The sequence below is a fragment of the Falco naumanni genome, chromosome 9 (assembly GCF_017639655.2).
Source record: "Falco naumanni isolate bFalNau1 chromosome 9, bFalNau1.pat, whole genome shotgun sequence".
NCBI lineage: Eukaryota > Metazoa > Chordata > Aves > Falconiformes > Falconidae > Falco > Falco naumanni.
Genome location: NC_054062.1, coordinates 45540180 through 45559957, shown reverse-complemented (window position 1 = coordinate 45559957; position 19778 = coordinate 45540180). Strand labels below are relative to the sequence as shown.

At 40.4% G+C, this 19778-nt stretch overlaps 1 protein-coding gene across 1 annotated transcript in view; it reads left to right on the top strand.

Annotated features, from left to right (window-relative positions):
- The window catches only part of LRMDA (leucine rich melanocyte differentiation associated), a 679994-nt gene extending 664484 nt beyond the window's left edge, over nt 1-15510 (top strand). The window contains exon 7 of the mRNA XM_040606395.1: nt 13293-15510. Coding sequence (XP_040462329.1) covers nt 13293-13372 — 80 coding nt within the window. The 3' untranslated portion in view covers nt 13373-15510. The remainder of the gene's footprint in view (nt 1-13292) is intronic.
- Nucleotides 15511-19778: the final 4268 nt, after the last annotated feature.

Here is a 19778-nt window from a genome sequence, read left to right as displayed (position 1 = left end):
AAAAATACCCTCGAAACACCTGGCTTGGTTGTGGTCATTTTATTTGTATAACAAGTTTGTTTGTTTGTTTGTTTTTCCCTGGGGACTAGGAAGATCACTCGCATGGTGGTTAATTTTAGATATATTGTTTCTGTCCTCTTTACTTCTCCCTCCCCCAAATCCTCATCCATGCATCTCTGACACAGGACTATTGCACCTGGGCTCTTAACTATATTAACTCCATTGTGCTGGTGTGCCGAGTGCCCCTGATCCTTAACGTCTTTATGCTAAAACCCAAATCCTCCCAACAGCAAGGGGTTAATTGTCTGCTTTCAGTGCACTTTAAAACTCTCTGCTCTTGGGAATGGTGTTTCCATGAGGGTTGAATGTAATTACAAAATAATATAGGCACTCTGTCTTATTTTCAGTGAGTGATACTTAAGTCCTTGCTGTTGTTGCTGCGTGTGTTTATATTGGGGCTCTTCCTCAGTGTACTTGATGCAAGGTATTTGCAAATTTGAGCCTTTGGGCTTTAAATGTTGTGCTGCTTCTTCTGTTCCTTATTCACTACAGATTATGTATAATTGATGACCTGCATTTACAGACATGGGTGGTATACAGATGTAAATGTTATTATAGCTTTTATATTTTATGTTCTCTCTGAAAGATCATTTTGTCTTTGAATAATACTCCTGTTCAGATTTTGGGGGGTTTATCTCTAAAAGAGAATATGAAATGGATATTGCACATCGTATATTTCTTAAAAGTAATTTGGAATTTTAGGGTATGGGATTGGTGGTGACTGATACACTGCCTGGATGAGATATATCCCTTTGAAAATAACAGCGCCAGTACATGCCTGCATCTGTCTAACCTCATAATTCACTTTCACATTGGGTTATGGATGTCTGCATTCAGTGAGTCTATCTTCCCTTTAGGTATTATTTCAGCCCTTTGAGATAATAAGGAAAGTTTAATTGCGTTGTTAATTGATTTTTTGCACAACATTATTACCTTGATTGATTGCAGAGTTGATGAAAATGTTAGACACAGGCAGTGTAAAGTATCAGCCCAGTAAGGAGTGGGAGCCTTGTGGAGAATAGATAACCTTGATGTTAAGAGCTATATCCTTCAGATATGTCTTCCCTTGACATATTGATGGCCCTTGAAAAGGGAAAAGCTGATTGTATGCAGAATGCAATCATTAAACCCACTTCAGCTGGCTGTTGATTAATTTGTTTTTTCCTGAAGGATCTAGTTAAAGAGAAGGCCTCACTAGTATCAACAGCAGCCATTTTCCAAGCTTCAGATTATTCTTAACCCTCTCCTAGAAGAAAGAAAAATGATACTGTCTTGGTTTAGACAGGCAAATTGTCTGAAAACGTTCAGTCCAACTGCAATTTGGGGATTATAACACTCACTTTACCCCGTTAACTACTGCTTCCTCTATGACCTCTCCTCCCCCTGCCTTCAGTATTCAGCTCCGCCAACGCCACAGCTAGCAGAAAGTCCAGAAAGTCACGTTTGATGTTTTCTGAGCAAGGCCAGTGTCTCTTCTCAGCAGAGATGCCAACAGGGATGTCAAGCTTGTTTTGCCCAAAGACGGAAATACTTCAATAGCATATAGCTGCTTCCCAGGAGCCTCTCTGAAAGGACGAGAGGGTTCACTGCACACGTGTAAGTGGTTAAGCTTTTCTTATCCCTGAAAAGATCTTTCTTGTATGATTTTTTGTTATTGCTTTTGAGATCTTTGAGGTCTTCAGGAGGACAGTTGTGCCGTGCGTTGCTTCTGTCAGAGAGCACAAAGGATGCTGTGAAAGTTGGTATGCCTGTTTCTTATCCCTTCAGGACAGGGGCTGTGCAGTGCTGCCCCAGGCTTGACAGCAGCACTCAGGTACCCTGCCATCGGATATGTTCAACCAAACAGTGACTGTATGTGACCAGCTTTCCCACTGGGAATTCATGTGATGCTCTAATCCGGGACTACCTGCTACCTTCAGAGCACTTTCTGTCCTCGTAGCACCCGCTCTGAGAGCAAAGGTGAAGAGTATTACTTGTAAGAGCTGTTGCCTATAACAGCCGCCTTCTGGCAGATGGGGCCTCCTTGGCTGCAAAGCATTCCATGGATGGAGGGGCAGCTTCTGTCTTAAGCATTTATTCCATTTGCATCAGCAAATGACCCAAGGCATCTAAAATATTTATGCGGCTTTAACCAAGCAGTTGAATGTTTCAGGAAGAGAACGTGGCGGAGGTTTTATCCTTCAGTTAACCATGTAAAGGGTCTTTGGTAAAGGAGTAGGTAGCAGGTTATTGCTTCCTGTTTAGCTTGGTAGTCTCAAAGACAGTTGCTGTTAATTTGTGCTCGTGAGTGATACGGCGATCAGTGTTGCTTGATTGTTTGGCCAGATGTGTTTTATTAGGTCCAATGTGCACATTTGCCAGTTGGCTCCTTTTTAATATGGGGACATGTTAACTTACGACATAGTCAAGTCTGACAAATTTGAACCAGCCAAATAAGTGAGTAATATTTCAAGCTGTCAAAGTGGGTGAATACTGATTAACTGACACACTCCAAAAGCTCTTACCAATATCCGTGCTCCAGTGGAAAACGTTTACTAAGCATGATACTTGTTAGAAAGTCTTTGGTGCTTTGACTAAACTTTAATGACTCTGACCCTAATGGAGGGGTTTTAATGTGCTTCTCTTGAGCTATTTCTTAGCCCCCTATCTTTTATCTTTAGCAAAAGCTTCCATAGAGGCTAAAAGTGCGCTTGTAAACCATGTTCCACTGTCCACTGTGATTTAACCTTCAGCCTCCATCTCATTTGCATGTTTTTAAAAGGAGGCTGAAGAAGGGGGGAAAAGAGTTGAGGATTGGAAACAATGACAATGGTTTGGCATTCAGTACTGGAGGCAGGCAGTGTTTGGGAGCTAGACTACGGCCAGTAAGTATTTAGCAATAGCAGAAGGAGCTATATGCGATGTGGCATAGAAGATGATTCTGCTGAGAGGCAAGCCCAGACTTCACCCAGAGAAGCAGATGTTTGCTGAACACTTCAGGTTTTTGGATCCAGATGCGTTTCTGATTTCATTTGGTGCTATATAGCCACAGTTATAGAAGAAAGAAAGGAGCTCACCAGTTGCGTGGGGTCTGGATGTGTCTTACAAAGTGCCAAATGCCTTCAACTTCCACTGGAAATCAAGAGAATCCAGGGTCTTCTAGTATCAGCTTCTTAAACACCACTTGGTTTTGTATTAGGAAGAATCATAGAAGTTCTATCATTAGCAATTAGTTAAATGTTTCCTTTGTTTCTGGGGAAGGGTTTGTGGAAAGGAACAAGTAATGGCATGCATAGAAGGTTCCCTTAACTGTATCATAATGTGACAGCAGCACTATTTCATTATGCTCTTTAATTTTATTTGAGAGACTTTCTTTCCCAGCTTTAAAAATAAAAAGCAACTTGTCTTTATTTCAGATGACTCTCTTGAGAAATTTCAAACCAGTTGAGCCAGACTGAATTTTGTATGGCTTTTTTTTTTTTTTTTTTCCTAATGTGAACTCCTCCAGCAGGAACACATTTGAGATCCAAAAGCAAGTTTTACTCATGAGATGAGCCAAATTATGTCTAAACTCTCCAGAAGGGCCCTGCTGCTCAAATTTTTTTCACATAAGAATTTGTAATTTTATTGGAATGCTTGCAGACTTTCCGAACAATTATTCCAAAAGTTTGCTTTCTGCCCCATAAATCATGATACATTTGTTTAATTCTATCACAGTTACTTAAAGAGTTTGCGTCCCCCCCTCCCCCCTCCCCCCCCCCCCCCCCCTTGCATTTTACTGCTAATGCAATCTGTGCATGGTTAAAGTTTGTGAAGTACAGTATAGCTATGCTTGCTTTCTGTTTTCTTAATGACCCTGTCATTCTTTATGGTTTTGCTCCATTGCTGATTGATGTAGGTATTGTTAGTAGAATGTAGCCCAAAGTATAGAGCAGCCCACAGAAATGCCATTTTTGCATATGTTAGCCAAATTAACTGAAAAATCCTCTAAGTTAATACGGGGAGTCTACACTGAAGAAATTAACTTTAATATATGGTAGGGATAGGATTTTATGACCTCCCTTTCCTCCACCATTCTGAATATGTTAAAACTGTTTCATGTCACTTCAGTGATCGTACTGTTGCATTACCAAAAGTAATAGAGAAATGGTTCAAAACAGCACTGGAATTTATGTTGTGAAGGTTAGAGAATAGCAAGTTCCCCCCAGCTGCAGTGGAAGCCGGTGGTGTAGAGGGACGGTCACCTCTTTCCCATACAACATTTGGAGCCTTTTGTTCAGACCACTACCCAGTGACATCCTTCTGTAGGCATCTGTATACACAAAGTGATGCTCACTGAGACTAGTCCACCACAAGTCAGGCTCCCGGGCGAAAGGCTGAAAGCAGAGGTTGTATAAATATAGGCTTTGATCATGCCAGAACAAGAAATGGGCTGCAAAACTAACAAACAGTATTGCTTTAATTGTCATATCGGAATATTTAGTTTGCTGGTGTGGTCCGATTTTTAGACAAATGCATGCTGCCCTCTAGTGCTGATGCTCTCGGCCTGAAGCAGCCTGGCGGGAGGGCAGCCGGGAGAGGGGTCTGGTTTGGCGAGGGGTGGCTTTTTCCCCTGGTTACTAAAATTGCCGGGCCGGTTTGGGGTCTTCGGTTATTGATAGAAAGCAATTACGTTCTTGTGACGCTGCTTTAGAGATGAAGGGTATTTAACAGATGTAACCTGACTTGCGTTGGATGTTTACAGTAATTTGTTCTGCCTTTACTACTTTGGTTTACACCACGTATGAGAGAATGAAATATGTGAAGAAGCATTTACAAGACTAAAAGAACTGTGAGCCCATGCTTCCTTTCCTCCATCCCATTCAAGGGTATCCAGTATATCCATATTTAAGCATTGGTTCACCCGTAATATCTGGCATGCTGATTCTTTCTGTGCACTTGGCTTTCTTTGACGGCAATACCTAGCTGGCTATACAATTTAGATGTCCCAGTAATTAAAAAAAAATCTGCTTTAAAATTTCAACATATTCAACAAGAAATACGTTGTCATAAAGTTGGCATTAATTCCATCCATGGCATTATTTGAGAGTGCAGGAACTGCAAAGATGCACTGAAGAGACAAAAGCATTTGAGTTTTTTCTTTGATGCTTTTTGCTTCATTTTCACTGGAGATTTCCCCCTCTCCCGCCCACCCCCAGTATGTTTCTCTGATGATGCTTACAATAAGCATGGAAAGATTCCAAAGAAATCCCAAGAGTAGGACCTTAAATTGTAAAAATGATACCCAGAGGAGTATGGAACTGGTTAATGATTTAAAGTATTATGCCCTAAATGCTCTTATTTTAGCCAACAGTGGAGAATCTGTAGACAGCACATGCCCAGATCAAAGCTGATCATGTCAATGTCATTCAAGGAGGGAGAGATACCCTCCTTTCCCCCTTGTCTCCCCCCTACTCTTTTTTTAAACAAAGTATGACATCTGAGGAACAGTGTGTTGATTGTTCCACTGCCAGGATACGCATAATGGAAACATTAGCTCCAAGATAACTTTTAATCTGTCAGCCTAATGGCTCCTTAATGTGTAGAGGGCTTTAAATGTATGTCAGCCAGGGCTGTATAAAGTAATATAGTTTGTGGCCTGAATGGATCTAGATGACTCCACACCATGACACAATATGGTTTATTATTAAGTATCAGCTCATCAGCTTATTCCCACGGACTTGGACAAGCTTCTCAATTTCCCAGTAACAGATTATGTGAGAAAAAGCTTGCAGTGCATTTTTTTCCCTCTTTTTTCTTTTCCTTTTTTCTCTCTCCTGCCACCCCCACCCCCGTCTTCCAAATTACCAGTTTCATCCCCAGCTGCATTGGGAGCCCTGAAGTGTATTTACAGCAGGCTGTGCTTTATCACACATCAGCTTGACTGCTAGTTTACACTGAACATTTATGCAGCTCCCTTGGCCCGAGATGCAAACTTCACATCTTTGTATTCCTATCACCTTCATTGCAAATTTTTCCAACATCCTCTCCCTGTTGACTGCTCTCCTTCCTCTCCCCTGCTCTCACTTCCCCACATACTCCCCCCCCTTCTCCTTCCTACAAACAGGCCAGTGAGACTTGACATGTCACAGTACTTGTCTGTGCAGGATACTTGCAATAATTCAGTGTCTTAGTTTGCCTGCTCTGATTCCTCTCAGCTCTAGCTTAGGTGTACGGTTCCAGCGCCATTGCTGTAGACTGGATACGGATTTGATTTTGTGCCTTTTGGTCTGAAAGACCACTTTGTGCCCCATGCTGTAGGGTGTCCAGAGGAAAATTTTACTGCTTTTTGGCATCCTTGTGCAGGGAGCAGAGCAAAGAGGCTGTTTGTCTCCCCTGAATGTGAGGGTTACCTTCCTTTAATGTTGCTACCCACAGAGGGAGGGGAGAATCAGGATCAGTGGTTTGCTGCTGAAGGAATGTCTTCCTCCTCTAGGAAGCCTGCAATGGTCCACATTCCCTAATAACGGACCGCATTCCCTAATCCCTGGAGACCTCTTTGGGAGTATTTGCAGACTGTTGTGTGGCCATGGTGTGGAATTCTGCTTTAGCCACAGTGAGCTCTGTCCTCAGCCTTCTCAAGCATAACCTCATCCCCTTATGCACAGATAATTTTGGAGGGATTATGCATTATTTCTGCTTGCATTTAGTGTTTCTCACCTCTTAAAAATAAATTAATTAGTTTATAACATGAGATAAGTTAGTATTTGTGCTTTTGTTACTTGAACACTTGTATTTTATGATACCGGGTTTTGGGAATTTTTTGTTTTGGCTTATTACTATGGTATCTCAGGTCTTTATAAGATAACCCTCCTACAGCGTTCAGCAATAGCACCACCAAAGGCATTTGCTTCCTTATCTGTTGTATGCTCCCTTTTCTGTTGCTCCCTCTGTTCTTGATTTAAGGAGTCTAGGTCCTGTGTCTTGACTCCAACCTGGAGCATTCTGGAAACTGTGGTTGCAACAAACAGATTTAATTGTAGTAGTCGGACATCCCGTCACATTAATGAGGGCAGCTGCAACTTCTCTGTTCTTTTCCTATGTCACATTGCAGTTTTTGAACTCGAGCTTCCCCGTACTGACAGCGGTCTGTTTGCTGGGGCAGAGTGGAAGTCTGGGTGGACCTCTCTGAGTTACGTGCTTGGTTGCTTTTGGGAGGACTTTGTGACCTGAGTGATCCTTCACCCCTGTTCTCATCTTCTAAGTGATCTTCTCAGATTCCTGTGTCAGAGACTTCACAGGCTGGATCATATTCCACAGGATGTTCTTGTTCCACCAAAAGTCAATGTGAAGTATAAAAAGTTGGTCTATCATTTCCTCCCTTCTTTTTCTATAAGATTATGGGTTTAAATTTTTGATTAAATTTCGTCCATTTTACAGAACATGGACCAAGAACATAGCAAACATTCTTTTCTACTTTGGGGTCTAACATATTTCCAAAAGTGAAAGATTTTTGGTTTCTAATTGCTCAAGTTATTGTTCTTGTTTATAAAAATGTATTTTGACATAAACAGCTACGAAGGCCCAGCTATAAATAAATAAATGTCTGCAAGTTAAGCAGATGAATGAACCTTAGAAGACTGAGTGACTTGGAAAAACACTCAGCATTTTTTTTTTTTTGGGGGGGTGTTGTGTGTGAAAGGTGGGTTTTTTTTAATCATCATTATTTGTGAAGTATCTCCCTGATGTTACACCCACAAGACGCAGGAGAGCTAGAAGTGCACTACTTTCTGTTTATTCTTTTCTTCCTACAGCTGTTATATATTCAGCATCTCTCCTCTCCTTGCACCCTGTCCCAGACCCTTCTGTGCTGTGAAGCTTTACATGGATCTGTGCTCCCCAGTTTCTAGCTGATTTGGCTGAATGTCAGGCTACTGTTTTTGTAGGTTTGGCTTTGTTTGTTGGGGGGGGTTGTTCTTTTCTGGGAGTTTTGGGTTTTCTTGTTTGTCTTTAATGATTCATTGAGGATTACAAAGCAAATATTTTGAAGGAGCACGTTTGGAAATATGTTGATGTATTTTACAGCATTTAGTTGTTTGAATGTTCTTAATGATGAATATAACATAGATGACTCGGGTACAATTAAATTAAGTGTTTGGATTTTATATTTGAAGCTAAAATTACTGTGAGAGTGTATATATATAGTTTAATTGTCCTGATTTAGCAGAAAAAATAACCTATGTGCTTCTGAAGGTGAGAGGATTAGGCTCCTAATTTCTTGAAAATCTCTAGTACTTCATTTTTCATTGTAAGTCGAAGTGGAATTCAAAATAAGTTGTTGTCAACTATACAACTAGATAAAGTTGTTAGAATTACATGATGATAAATATAAAATTAAGAATTACCAAGCCCCTGTAGAAAAGGACTTTTTTGTTTCAAACCAGCTCCCTTAGATGAAAAGGTTTTTAAGAGTTTTCAATTAATTCAACTGATGGAGATGTTTTGCCTAAATCAGTAGCATTGTAGACTTGAAACTGTTTGTACATAGGCATTTATTCTCCTCTAAATGCTGTAGGTAGGAGATTATTTTCCTTTAAAGGAAGTTTATATTAATATTTAAGGGAATTTTGCAACTTCTGTTCATTAATTGTAGAACATGCCCAAGTGCCTATGAAAAAAATTATAATGGTATTGATATTTCATCCTGAAGGGTCTCAAAACAATTTACAGATTGGTAGTATAACCTGAAACTGAAATGCACCCAGCATCTAGGTGGAACATGGCAGCTGTTTAATAGCCCATAGCAAAACTATACAACAGCAGGTTGTGGGAAAAGAGATGAATATGGATCAAATACAAATTGGCAGTGGAGGATTTAGGTACTGTACTCAAATTAAAGTTAGGTGAAGTGGAATTCCACTAGAATATCGAGTCTGTGTATGAAGTGCTACACTTTATCTGACCACAGTCCCTAGTACGACAACCTGTGGTTAGCCCACGTGAAAGGCAGGCAGAGGACTGTATGCTGAAATGTAATCCCTGATGAATACTGTAGACCCATATGTTTGACAAACAAATGTAATTGTGAATACTTTGCTGTTTTCACTTGCAGAAGGTTTTATTAAAAACATTTGATGTTAAAACGGGTGCCTGAGGGGGATCTTGGGCAGATGTGGCAATAGGTTTTGATGGGGGGTGGCAAGAGCTTTGGCTTGACTACTTAGTTTTAGCAATTACTTTTTAAAGAAAACTGATTGCTACTGAGGAAGGCTGTGTTTCAAACAGCTGCCCCAGCTGTGATGGCTGAGAGGTGGTTTTCTTAGAGATGTAGAGCCTTTATTTGCCAGGAAAGAAAAGCAAACCGAGAAAGGCAACAAGATGCCACCAGACAACAATTCCCTTAGGTCACTGTTGGTCTGGGCTGAATGTCAAGCTGTGACTGAGGCTGTATGATCTATAGGTCTAGCACATCCCATCACAACTTCTTTTTACCATTTTGCATATATTCCACGTAATACATGAAGATCCGCAAACTTTTTTTTTTTGTTCTAGGAAAGTGTACAGAGGTCCAACTGCATTGTAGCTCTTTGCAACACATGTCCGATTTAAAAGGAGCAAACATGACTGGAACAATTTTTCATGTACTTTAGTATGCATGTATGTATTTATTTATTTATTTGGATAATTGGGTTTTTTCCTCAGCTAAGGAAAAGCTGGTGTTGCTGACATTACAATGTGTTTGTGAAGAAAGACTGATACTGCAACACATGCAAGCAACTGCAAGGTCATTACTTACCCAGCATAATTAGAACATCCATTCCGAAGGGGGAAAGCATTTAAAAGATAAAGAGTGAATTTAAAAATTATTCTTCCCAATGCATTTTTTTCATAATTATAGTTTTAACAGCTTGTGGTGATGGTAGAAGCAGCTACTTAAGAAAAATTAGAAGCCTCATTCAGGGAAGATGATCCCTCAAGAGACCTTGTGTTGTCATTTCTTAAGAACTGCGAGCAGCAACCTCATTCAGGATGCTGTGTGTTGTTTTGATGTATAGGGGGTATACTTAGCTTATTATGGCAAATGCTGGATGTTTTAATTAAAAACCACCGCAACAGCCACAGATGTATTGTTTCCCCTTTAGTCCTTCCCCTTGTCTGTGTGCAAAAACACCGGCGTGTACTCCTGCCCCTGAAGTGCAAGGAATGAATACCATAGCAGATAGGTAAGAGAGAAGCAGGAGGTTTCCTAAATTCACGTGTGACACATCTTGGCATCAAAATTCTTGTCGCAGCACAGAAGCCTTTTGTAGTCCTCTGAGTTTTTCTGCGGTTGCCAAAGGGAGGTGAAAAATGGAGAGGGGGGAAAAACCAAAACAAAGCCCCAAACCCAACCAGCCACCGCATTTAATTTCTGATCAAGATTATTGTTTTCCAAATAACCTTCCTGATAAACAGAGTCTCGTGGCAACGTTTTCAGCCATGCTTTTATCCAAGGCTCTCCGAGCAGTGTGTGTAATATGGCTGGCAATCGAATCACAGCTGTGTGCCTGGGTAGGGAATCTCTGCGGAGACAACACTTCCTTAATTTAAACAATTGTAGGCTGCAGGAGTTCAAAAATTTCAGCTGACTTTAACTGTCACTAGCCCAAGCACCTTTATCCCCAGGCGAGCAGCAGCAGCTGGATTTCATTTCCCGCTGCCAGACTGTCCGACATCTTTGCTGAACATCCCGGGAACTGAGCGTCTTTACTTTAAGGATTTTATTCAAGGTGACAGCTCCTCACACTTTAGCGTTCAGATCACCTCAAGTAGCTGAGATATCAGTGAAAATGAGAGCACTTCTCCAGCAAACTCCAAATTTAGATTGACTGAGGTTATCCTTAGGCCTCTAGACCCAGCCTCCATGACAGCACAGGCCTGCCAGTAACTTTAAAACTACAGTGGAGTTTGTAATGATGTCTGGGGAGAAATATTCTGCCAGAGCAGCGGAGGATACTATAAGCGATAGGAAATGATGTCAGATTTAGTTAGGGCTGGAGACAGTGTTAGAATATACTTGGCATAATATGGCACCGGTATCTCTGTCAGCATCTCTGTTTTCTGTCACTGCACACAATCCCGGGCCTGTCTGTAGCCCTGACAGTGTCTTTTCAGATCAGGTTATTGCCAACTCGGAGACGGGCTCGGCGCAGCACCATACAGCCCCCTTTGTTTGAAGTCTGCCCTTTTGTCATTAATGCACTTGATGTCTATTTAAATCTGACGGTGAATGCAGTATCTGTTTTCCTGTCAAGAGATCATTGACAATATTAATACCTCGTGTCCTTGCCTCATTTTCTAAGCACTGACACCTCGCTACAGTCTCCAGCATTCATCAAACAGCACTCCCGCGCCGGCTTCTCTATAAACAGTCTTGCTTCTAGTCCTTAAGAAACACGGCAGACCTCAAACGAGACTTTTATCAATGCCAGCGAGAAAGGAGTCTGAAGAATGCCATTAATAAACCGTTCGTATCCTTTACGTTTAGAGCTCCAAATGGCCTTGTTGCCCGCCTTGTGCCTGCTGCAGTTTCACTTGGAATATCGTCTGTTCGGGGAGACAAAAACTTGCTTGTCGGCAGGCGCTTGGTTAGGAATGACAATATCTTCCCTTGAATGTGGAAACTGCTCCGTGAGTGAAATTATTGAAATTGAAATTATCAAAGAAAGCCCCGTGGAGGAGGGGAAAGGAATCAGCTGGTGCACCATATAGTCCCCATTTGCGTTATCCTGAAGAAGAATGTGTTTTTCACAGCAAATGACAGGCCTATCAATTTATTATTTCCACCACCACCCACCACCCCCACCACCCCCCCACCCAGGAATGTGTTACTATCCTGATGTCTTAGAAGGAAAGAAGAGCACGGGTTAACATTAATCTTGCACAGCCCGTGCCTTCCAAGGTTCTGGTTGCTTATCTGATGCACGTTATACTGGAAAAATAGATGCAGAATATAAAAGCTTGCATACTTAATTCATACCGCAGGTGACAGGCATGGTCTTTGCTGTGTGAGTCCTGGAAAGCTAAAACGGCAGTGAACTGAGGAGCTGCTCCTCCCTCGTCTTTACCCTTTATGTAAGGCAGGTTTGTCTCCGTTGCGGTAGGCTATGTTTGCCCTCACGGAGGTGAGCTGAGTACCGGGGCGACTGCTGTGTTAAGGCGCTCCCAAGGTGGAGGAGACCCTTTCACCTTCCTCCCGTGCATGGGAGGCAACTTTAATTTGACTATATGCGCCTGGGGGCACAAAGAACAACCCTGCTAGGGAAATTTAGCGTCTTTGAGGATGTTCACAGGTGGGATGTGACTGTGAACTTATGCTTTCACATACCACTTAGTACCACCAGAGGGGATGCTTTTGAATAAGGTAGTGAGATCTGCAGGTGTGTGTGTGTCTCACCCACAGCAGTTGAGGCTTCCTCAGGCATCTTGCTGCTTGTACCCACTGAGAATAATGCGCCTTGTCTCTCAAAAGCAGTGTTCTGGCTTATTTGTGAAAGCATACTCTATGTATCAATATTTAGCAGAATTTATAATTGCATCTTGCTTGTGGGATGTTGTTTGGAGAGCTGCTTTAGAAATGTTTTTACTAAATATTTATTTCTATGTCTGGGGTGAAGGCTGGAGTCTATAGGGCTAAGCATTAGGAAGTCCCAGGTTCTAGCCCACATCTGTCCATGACTTCCCATGTGGATTTCAGCCAGTCGCTTCAGATCTCTGCCACTGCAAAGCGTGGATGGCTTTAGGTGCCTGCAGGATGACTTTGTGAAGGTTTGAAAGGTTTTTCCAGGATCCGCATTAAAGTGTAAATATTTGCTCTTTTTTTTCTTTTTGGTTTGAATGATGAAGAAAACCCTGTAAGCATATAGCACGGAGATTACAGAGAGTACAAAACATAACTTCAACCCAGACTTTCTGGTTTGAAAACCAGGGGAGAGGCACTGTGATTTACAATACAGTGCACGGTGTTTCAGTGTTACGTTGTTCCATTTCTGAAGATACTTGCGGATATATGTTTAACAGGATAGGTCACGCAGGTAGTTGAACACATGTTTTCCCAGTGGATTCAAAACTGTCAATTGAAGTGGTAATTCTGGATATTTCAATTGCACAAACTTTCTTTTGAAGGACCACGGAAAGCTGTTGCCTTCCCTCCTTCAAATTTCCCTAGTTATGTGCTTTAATTATGTATTATGCCATTGCTGTCCTAACTGTAATTAATTTCCTTTATGTTGTAGGCATTTTGGGAAAATGCCGCTACATTTACTATGGAAAACATTCCGAGGGCAACAGATTCATCAGAGATGACCAGCTATAAAACACAGTGTTGGTTTGGGCCTCTTCAATCCCTCCACATAAGAAGCACAAATTGCATCTAAATTTTAAGCATGCAACCAAAGTCCTCTAGTGCCTTCTGCTGACTTTGCCAAGCCTGTCAAGATCATCCTTCTATCTTAGTCTGAGTAGTCACAGAGATTGACATGATTGCCTTTAAGCAAGTCCCATCCACCAGTGTGACAGACAGCTGCAGCCGAGCACCCAGCCTGACAGGAGGAGCACCGTGATGGATTGCCTGGTCCAATTGCTGCTCACAGAAGAGCAGGGGTCACACCTGGGGCTTCAGTGAGCATGCTCCATCGGTCGGCGCCTTCGCAAAAGCAGCGCGTTTATCTCCAGCTTGCCTGTTGAGCAAAAGTGGCTGGCAATATCAAAATGTTTAGAAAAAGAGAGAGGCTATAATTTCAAATGAAAAAGCCCTTATCTGTCCTTATTTTTTTTCCATGTGAATTAAGTGCTCGTGTTCCTGTCCTCTTGCACATGCTTACACAAATCCTTCCACAGTGGTATTTTTTTTATTTGGTGTGTCCCCCCCTACCCCCACCCCTAAATGCGCCTAGGTGGATTATTTTTTGTTCCAACAGGGGAAAAAAGTACATGCTGGAAATATTTTGGCCATGCAAAGTGCTATCAATTTGTACAGTTGTCTATGTGCAAAAGAAAATTATTAAGCAATTTTGCAGACAAACAGAATTTTCTAATTTTAAATACCATCTCTACATTTGCTAACTCTGACCTTCAGTAAAGCGATCATTTTTTAATGCTGTGGAATAGTGGCACGGCTTAACTGAATATACTTGGAAGAAGCCCTCAATTGTCGTATTTACGGTGTGTATTATTCCTGGTTTATTGCATGAGATATTTTTAACTTGTACAGAGATTACATTTAGAATTAAATGCTTAAATTTGGAAAGAAAAAAGTGCTTAAAAGGAGTGATATAAAATAAAATTGCCACCAGATGGGTAGGATTATTCAGAGGGGAAAACAGTCAATAAAAGTAACTGGTGAAATTAACATAATTAACAGCTTTACTAATATGTTAGAGAGATGAGTTTCGATTAATCCCTTTTGATGCCTATGTAAGAAAGGCTATTGTCAAATATTCAGTCGAAAAAAATAAAAATGCATGGCATATTTCCTGCTTTTCTGATAAATAGTTTGGACATATTTAGCATTGTGAACCTGTCACTGTGGAAGAAAATATCCCAATTCTTTATGCATATGTAGTGTTAAGTGCTACTAGGTATGATGGAATTGGCCAAGGAATATGCAAAAGTTCCGACCTCTGGGCTGTTCCAAACCCATGCACAGTGGTCCCAGCTGACAGCCATCGCTGCCTGGCTGGTTTTGGCTTGTTTGAAATTGCTTGGTGGCCTTAGTTCACATTCCTGGTTGAAATAAAATGTCACTTTTCAGAAGTTGCCTACTTTTGGGGGACAGTTATCAGCTGATGTTGCAGGTGGAAGTGAACTGGATATTGAAGCCGATTGTGAAATAGGGGTTGACCAGAGAAAAAGCATGGGCTACTGGTAGAGCGAGAAAGGAAAGGTTGCGGCTGCTGACCGTTTCAGGCCTTACTCAGTAAACGAAGCCCTTCGCTCGCTCTGGATGTCTATAATAAATCTCCAACAGATACTTAAAATCAGTGATGAACACAGAACGATCCAGTTCACACCACCTGTGGCACAAATTGAGCTCTGAGCTGTTTGCCATACAAATTGGTGTCTGGAAAGCACATTTTGAGCACTCGTAATGCTTCTGCTAATGTCATACATGCCTACAAATGAAATGCCAATTTATGTTAGAGGTCCTAGGAGACACTAGATAAAGGAAAACTGCATGCCTTTTTTTTTTAATCAAAAATATCATTAGAAATATTTAGGGCACTTGTCATCTCTCTTGGTTACCAAAATAACAGCAATTCTAGTTTGTTCATATCATATTGTCTGTTTTGAAGCCTCGGCACATTTTGGCCATGTCGTATTACAGGCAGCAGGGTTCTGAATAGGGGTGTTTAGAATAACCTAATGTCACTTTCAGTCTGGTTGCATATATGTTCTTGTCTTTATAAAAGGCTTTAACCCTGCCTGAAACAATAAACAGCACTTGCAAACTGACCGCATGATTTTTCCATCTTTATTTTGCTTGTTTACTTTTGCTAATGTCAAAACCATTTGTATCATTTTCAGGAGTGTTTTCTTCCCAGCAAAGCTTTGGAGGCAAAAATATTTTTGGAATGAGATGTGATCAGTCTCTTCCATTTTGTTTTTTTGTTTTCACTTGGGGAATTATATACCTATAGTTAAATACGGTAAAGCCCTAATTAATATTTGCTCAAAGGGAGTTCACAGTGTATGTCGCTGATTCTGAAAAATCAAAAAGATAATCTGTGAATAATTATTTTATATTGCTAACATGTATAAGGATATTATTTAAAAACAAGTGTGGATGTTTATTGCTGTTTATACTAACATCATCCTTTCTCAATACACAAAGCATTTTATTTTCAGATGTCTTCTGCTGAATTTGTTTTAAGGGATGACAAAACTTTCAAACCTGAGGCTGCTCTCTACACTTGGTTCTTTCCTCAGTGGGTACTGCGCCTGAATTTCTTAACTGAACTGAGTATCATTTAGGATGGTAGTTGCAGTAAAGTGGTCTAAGAAGTGATTCTATGCTCTCTCCTTTACTCTCACTTCTTCATACGTGGCACATCTTTCCCTTTCAAGGTTAACTAGGCTATTTAAAATAAAAGATTTTCCTCCAGAGCTATAAGGATTTTAAAATGTGTATCTTTCCAAGAACCATTGCATTCTTAGTTCTTTGTGTTGTCACCAAAAAAATTTTGGCCAGCTCTTTTTTTTTTGATGGTTAACAAGGTTTGAGATCTGAGGTGTGTTTGAACAAGTAATCTTCAAATACTACAAATTTTAAACAAAATATCCACGCTTCAGTTTTACATTTGGTCTCGTGATGATCAGTACTTTGGCTTTTGGCAGCCATCACGTGTCTTTGCAAATGAAGACTAGGAGGAGAATGATTTTACTAGGAGCTGCCTGTAGTAGCTGTGCTTATTACATTCCTAACTTTATGTATTGAAAATGTTAATTCCTAACCTTTTAATTAAAAATAAGGAAAACATCCAAACTACAAGTGAAGTGGATTCTAAAGATAAATGACCTTCAGTGAAAACCCTACTGTTACGGATACACAGACCTAGCTTTAGAGCAAACTGGCTCTAATTGAATGTGTTGCGTGCATAAATGATTTATGGGATTGCTGGAAGTATGTTACCACTGAAACCACTTTTTTTCCTCCTTTGTTAGGGCTGAGTCTCACAATACTTATTCTAGCATTTGCTTTACTCAAACTGTGTGTCCCTTTGAAATCAATGTTGTTATCCATGAGAGTTAGTGTTACTAGTACTAGAAAGCTGGTATCCAGCTCTCTTTTTCATATATTTGGTTCTTTAAGCAGGGCGTTACATGATTGCTGAATGTTCAATTCTCACATCTTCTTTGCAGGTGAAAAAATCATTGTATGTTGGTCTAACATTGCTCACATTTAAGCCAGAAGAAAGAAGCAAACCTGTCTGTGCTTTTGAAAATTCTTTCTGTAAATTACAGGGTTCTCTTGCTGCCAGTGGATGTTTTTTTGTTTTGTTTTTTTTTTCCTGCCAGAGATATGAGTATGTTGGGAAATGTTTACCCCCAGCAGAACTTTGCTAGATGCAGCCTTTGTGGTGAGGTTCTGAATCGGCCCATTTCGTGCTGACTCTCACACTGAGTCTTACCTCATATTTCTTCTTTATGTGGAATGAGAGCTGGCACACGAGTTTCTGCCTGCCCGGTTTGGGGAAGTTTTTCTTTTTACTCTGTGTACAACTGCACCTTTCTGCTTTGTTAAGTGGTTGGCATACGTGAAAGAAAGAGGTGAAATTCAGCTTTCCAGAGGTGTAACCCTATAGCCAAGATTTGACACTTAAATTTCTAAGTATCTATTTGCAGGTTCAGCCTGGGGAATCTGACAGTGAAGCAGGGGATAAGGAGTCAGGGGTCTTACATGGCTTGCTAGCTGTTGTCCTCTGTTCCTAGAGATCTCTAGCTGTGTCCTTGTCTGCTTCAATTGCCATGTCATTGCTCTGCAAGCAAGTGATGGCACAAAATAGGTAAGTGCTACCCTTTTGTTTTTAAAGTGAAATTTCTGCTTCACTGCTTGTAGTATAAAGTATAACAATTGCAATGCATAGTTTGCTTTTTCAGAGTTTTATATGTACACCTGATAACGGTTACATCTTGGTGGCTAGTGAGCTAGCTTTTTCTGCTGTTTAGTTAAAATCTGTCATCTTTGTTCCTTTCTACTCCTAGTTACAGGAATAAAACAAAACAAACAAGATATGATTGTGAGAAGGCAAATGTTACTGCAGAACCATGCCTGTGCTAACAACTCTGCGTGACAGGTGAGCATTACTGTACACAAACACATCTAAATGGCTGGAAGGACAGAGATGTCTTCTGGTTTGGAGCGTTCTTGGAGTTAGCCTGTGATTGTGAACAACTGATACAGCCTTTGATTTCCACTCTTGCAGTATGAGGTAGTTAGGGAATGTTGTCTTACCTAAAATGATGCTCATTTTACTTCTAATATTAGCTGAATAACTGACGGAGATCTTGGATTATGTGAGAGTTAGGCCTCTGGAAGAAAAATGGCTTTTTCCAATCATTTATAACCTGTTCTTAAGAAATCTTAAGAGTATTTGATTTGGCATTTGTTATGTGAGAATATTCAGGATGTACTCAGCACTCCTATTTCATCAAAGCTGGTTGAATTAATATCTTTTCTGTATGCAGTACTAAAGCAGCTGTATCTTCTAAAAGTTACCTTTTAGGTTAGGTGACTCTGATGGACTTGCCTCTGGTGGTGTTGTCAACCTGAAGCTGACCCTTTCTTAGAGTTGCTGACAATTAGATTAAGGCTTCGGATCAGGATTTTCACAAGCCTTCAAGGAGCAGATATTTATAAGGACAAGCTAAGTCGTGGTCATGGCACATTCACAAAATATCATCATCATCTCAGCATCCTCAGCATTTTAAGGGAACAGCTTCTTGGAAAATACGTTTACTTTTAGGTTAGTCGTGTTCATAGGTTTCAATGTAAAATATATTCTACATTATCACATTACATGCAATGTTTGAGCTGTGAGAGCAAGTTCTTAAATGTGTTCAAAACATCCTCCCAACACAAGTTTCACATTTCTTGCAAATATTTTGCTTTGCAATTGAACGTTTTGCTGCCATTTCAGGAAACAAAGTTGTAAAGTCAAGGAATTTTTAAACAAAGCTTTATCTTACTCCAGAAGTTTTTTTAATAGATCATCTCAACTCTTATACACAGTTCCATAGATCCTCTTAGAACAGAAATACATCCTTATGGCATGATAGTGTTATAATAGAAGATACAGAAAGGAATCTGTTTGGAAACATCAGTATTAAAAGTAAGTGTTAATTCAGTGTTCTGTTTGGAAGTAAAGAGGAGAGCTTCACAGGATCTCTTTAGGATATCTCACAGGATGCTCTGGAGTACAGGTTTGGAAATTCTGCATTACTTTTACATTTTAATGGGGCAAATCAAATGAGTACCAAGGTAACTGACACTGATATTGCTGCATAATTTTTATCTGTAATTGCCCTCCTACTTTAAATTAACACTATTTGCGCAATTGAGTATTTAAGATTCAATATAGGGAAAACAAAGGAAGGAGATTTCTGAAGACTATCTGCTTATTCATTTTATAGGCTTCTCTGATTTTATAAGACCTTTGAAACAATGTGTGCACTCAATTATCTAGCGTTCAGTGTATCTACCGAGTAAGCAGACAGTTGTGGACTTCAGGGAATTTTCAAACACACATGCTGTTCAACCTTAGCAATTTTCTTTTACCTAGGAATTGTTTTCAGAAATTCCCATATAATGAAATTTCTGTTTAAGTTGATAGCTGTAAATGAGGGCACAGTTGCTTCATTTCCTTTTGACAATAAGCCAAATTCATCCCTGGTGGAACTCCATTGATTTAACTCTACTTGAGCTAAGCTACACAGGGGATGAATTTGGCCCAGCTTGAGATTTTTTTTTTTCCATCTTTTCTTTAATTTCCTTTAGCTTAGTAGTCGATTTAGGGCTGGTCAGAGGATTACAATGCAAGAGAGGGGAAAAGCAAAACTTCTCTGCTCAAGAGTCATTTCCTTTTTAATACCCTACTGATTTAACCATGACTTGTAATGTGTTTCAGGTAGCCAAATTTCAACATCAATTTTGGGAAAAAAATGTTCGCTATACTTTGAGTCTCCTTCCTTGGCTACTTCCCAAACCACCAAATCACCACCTA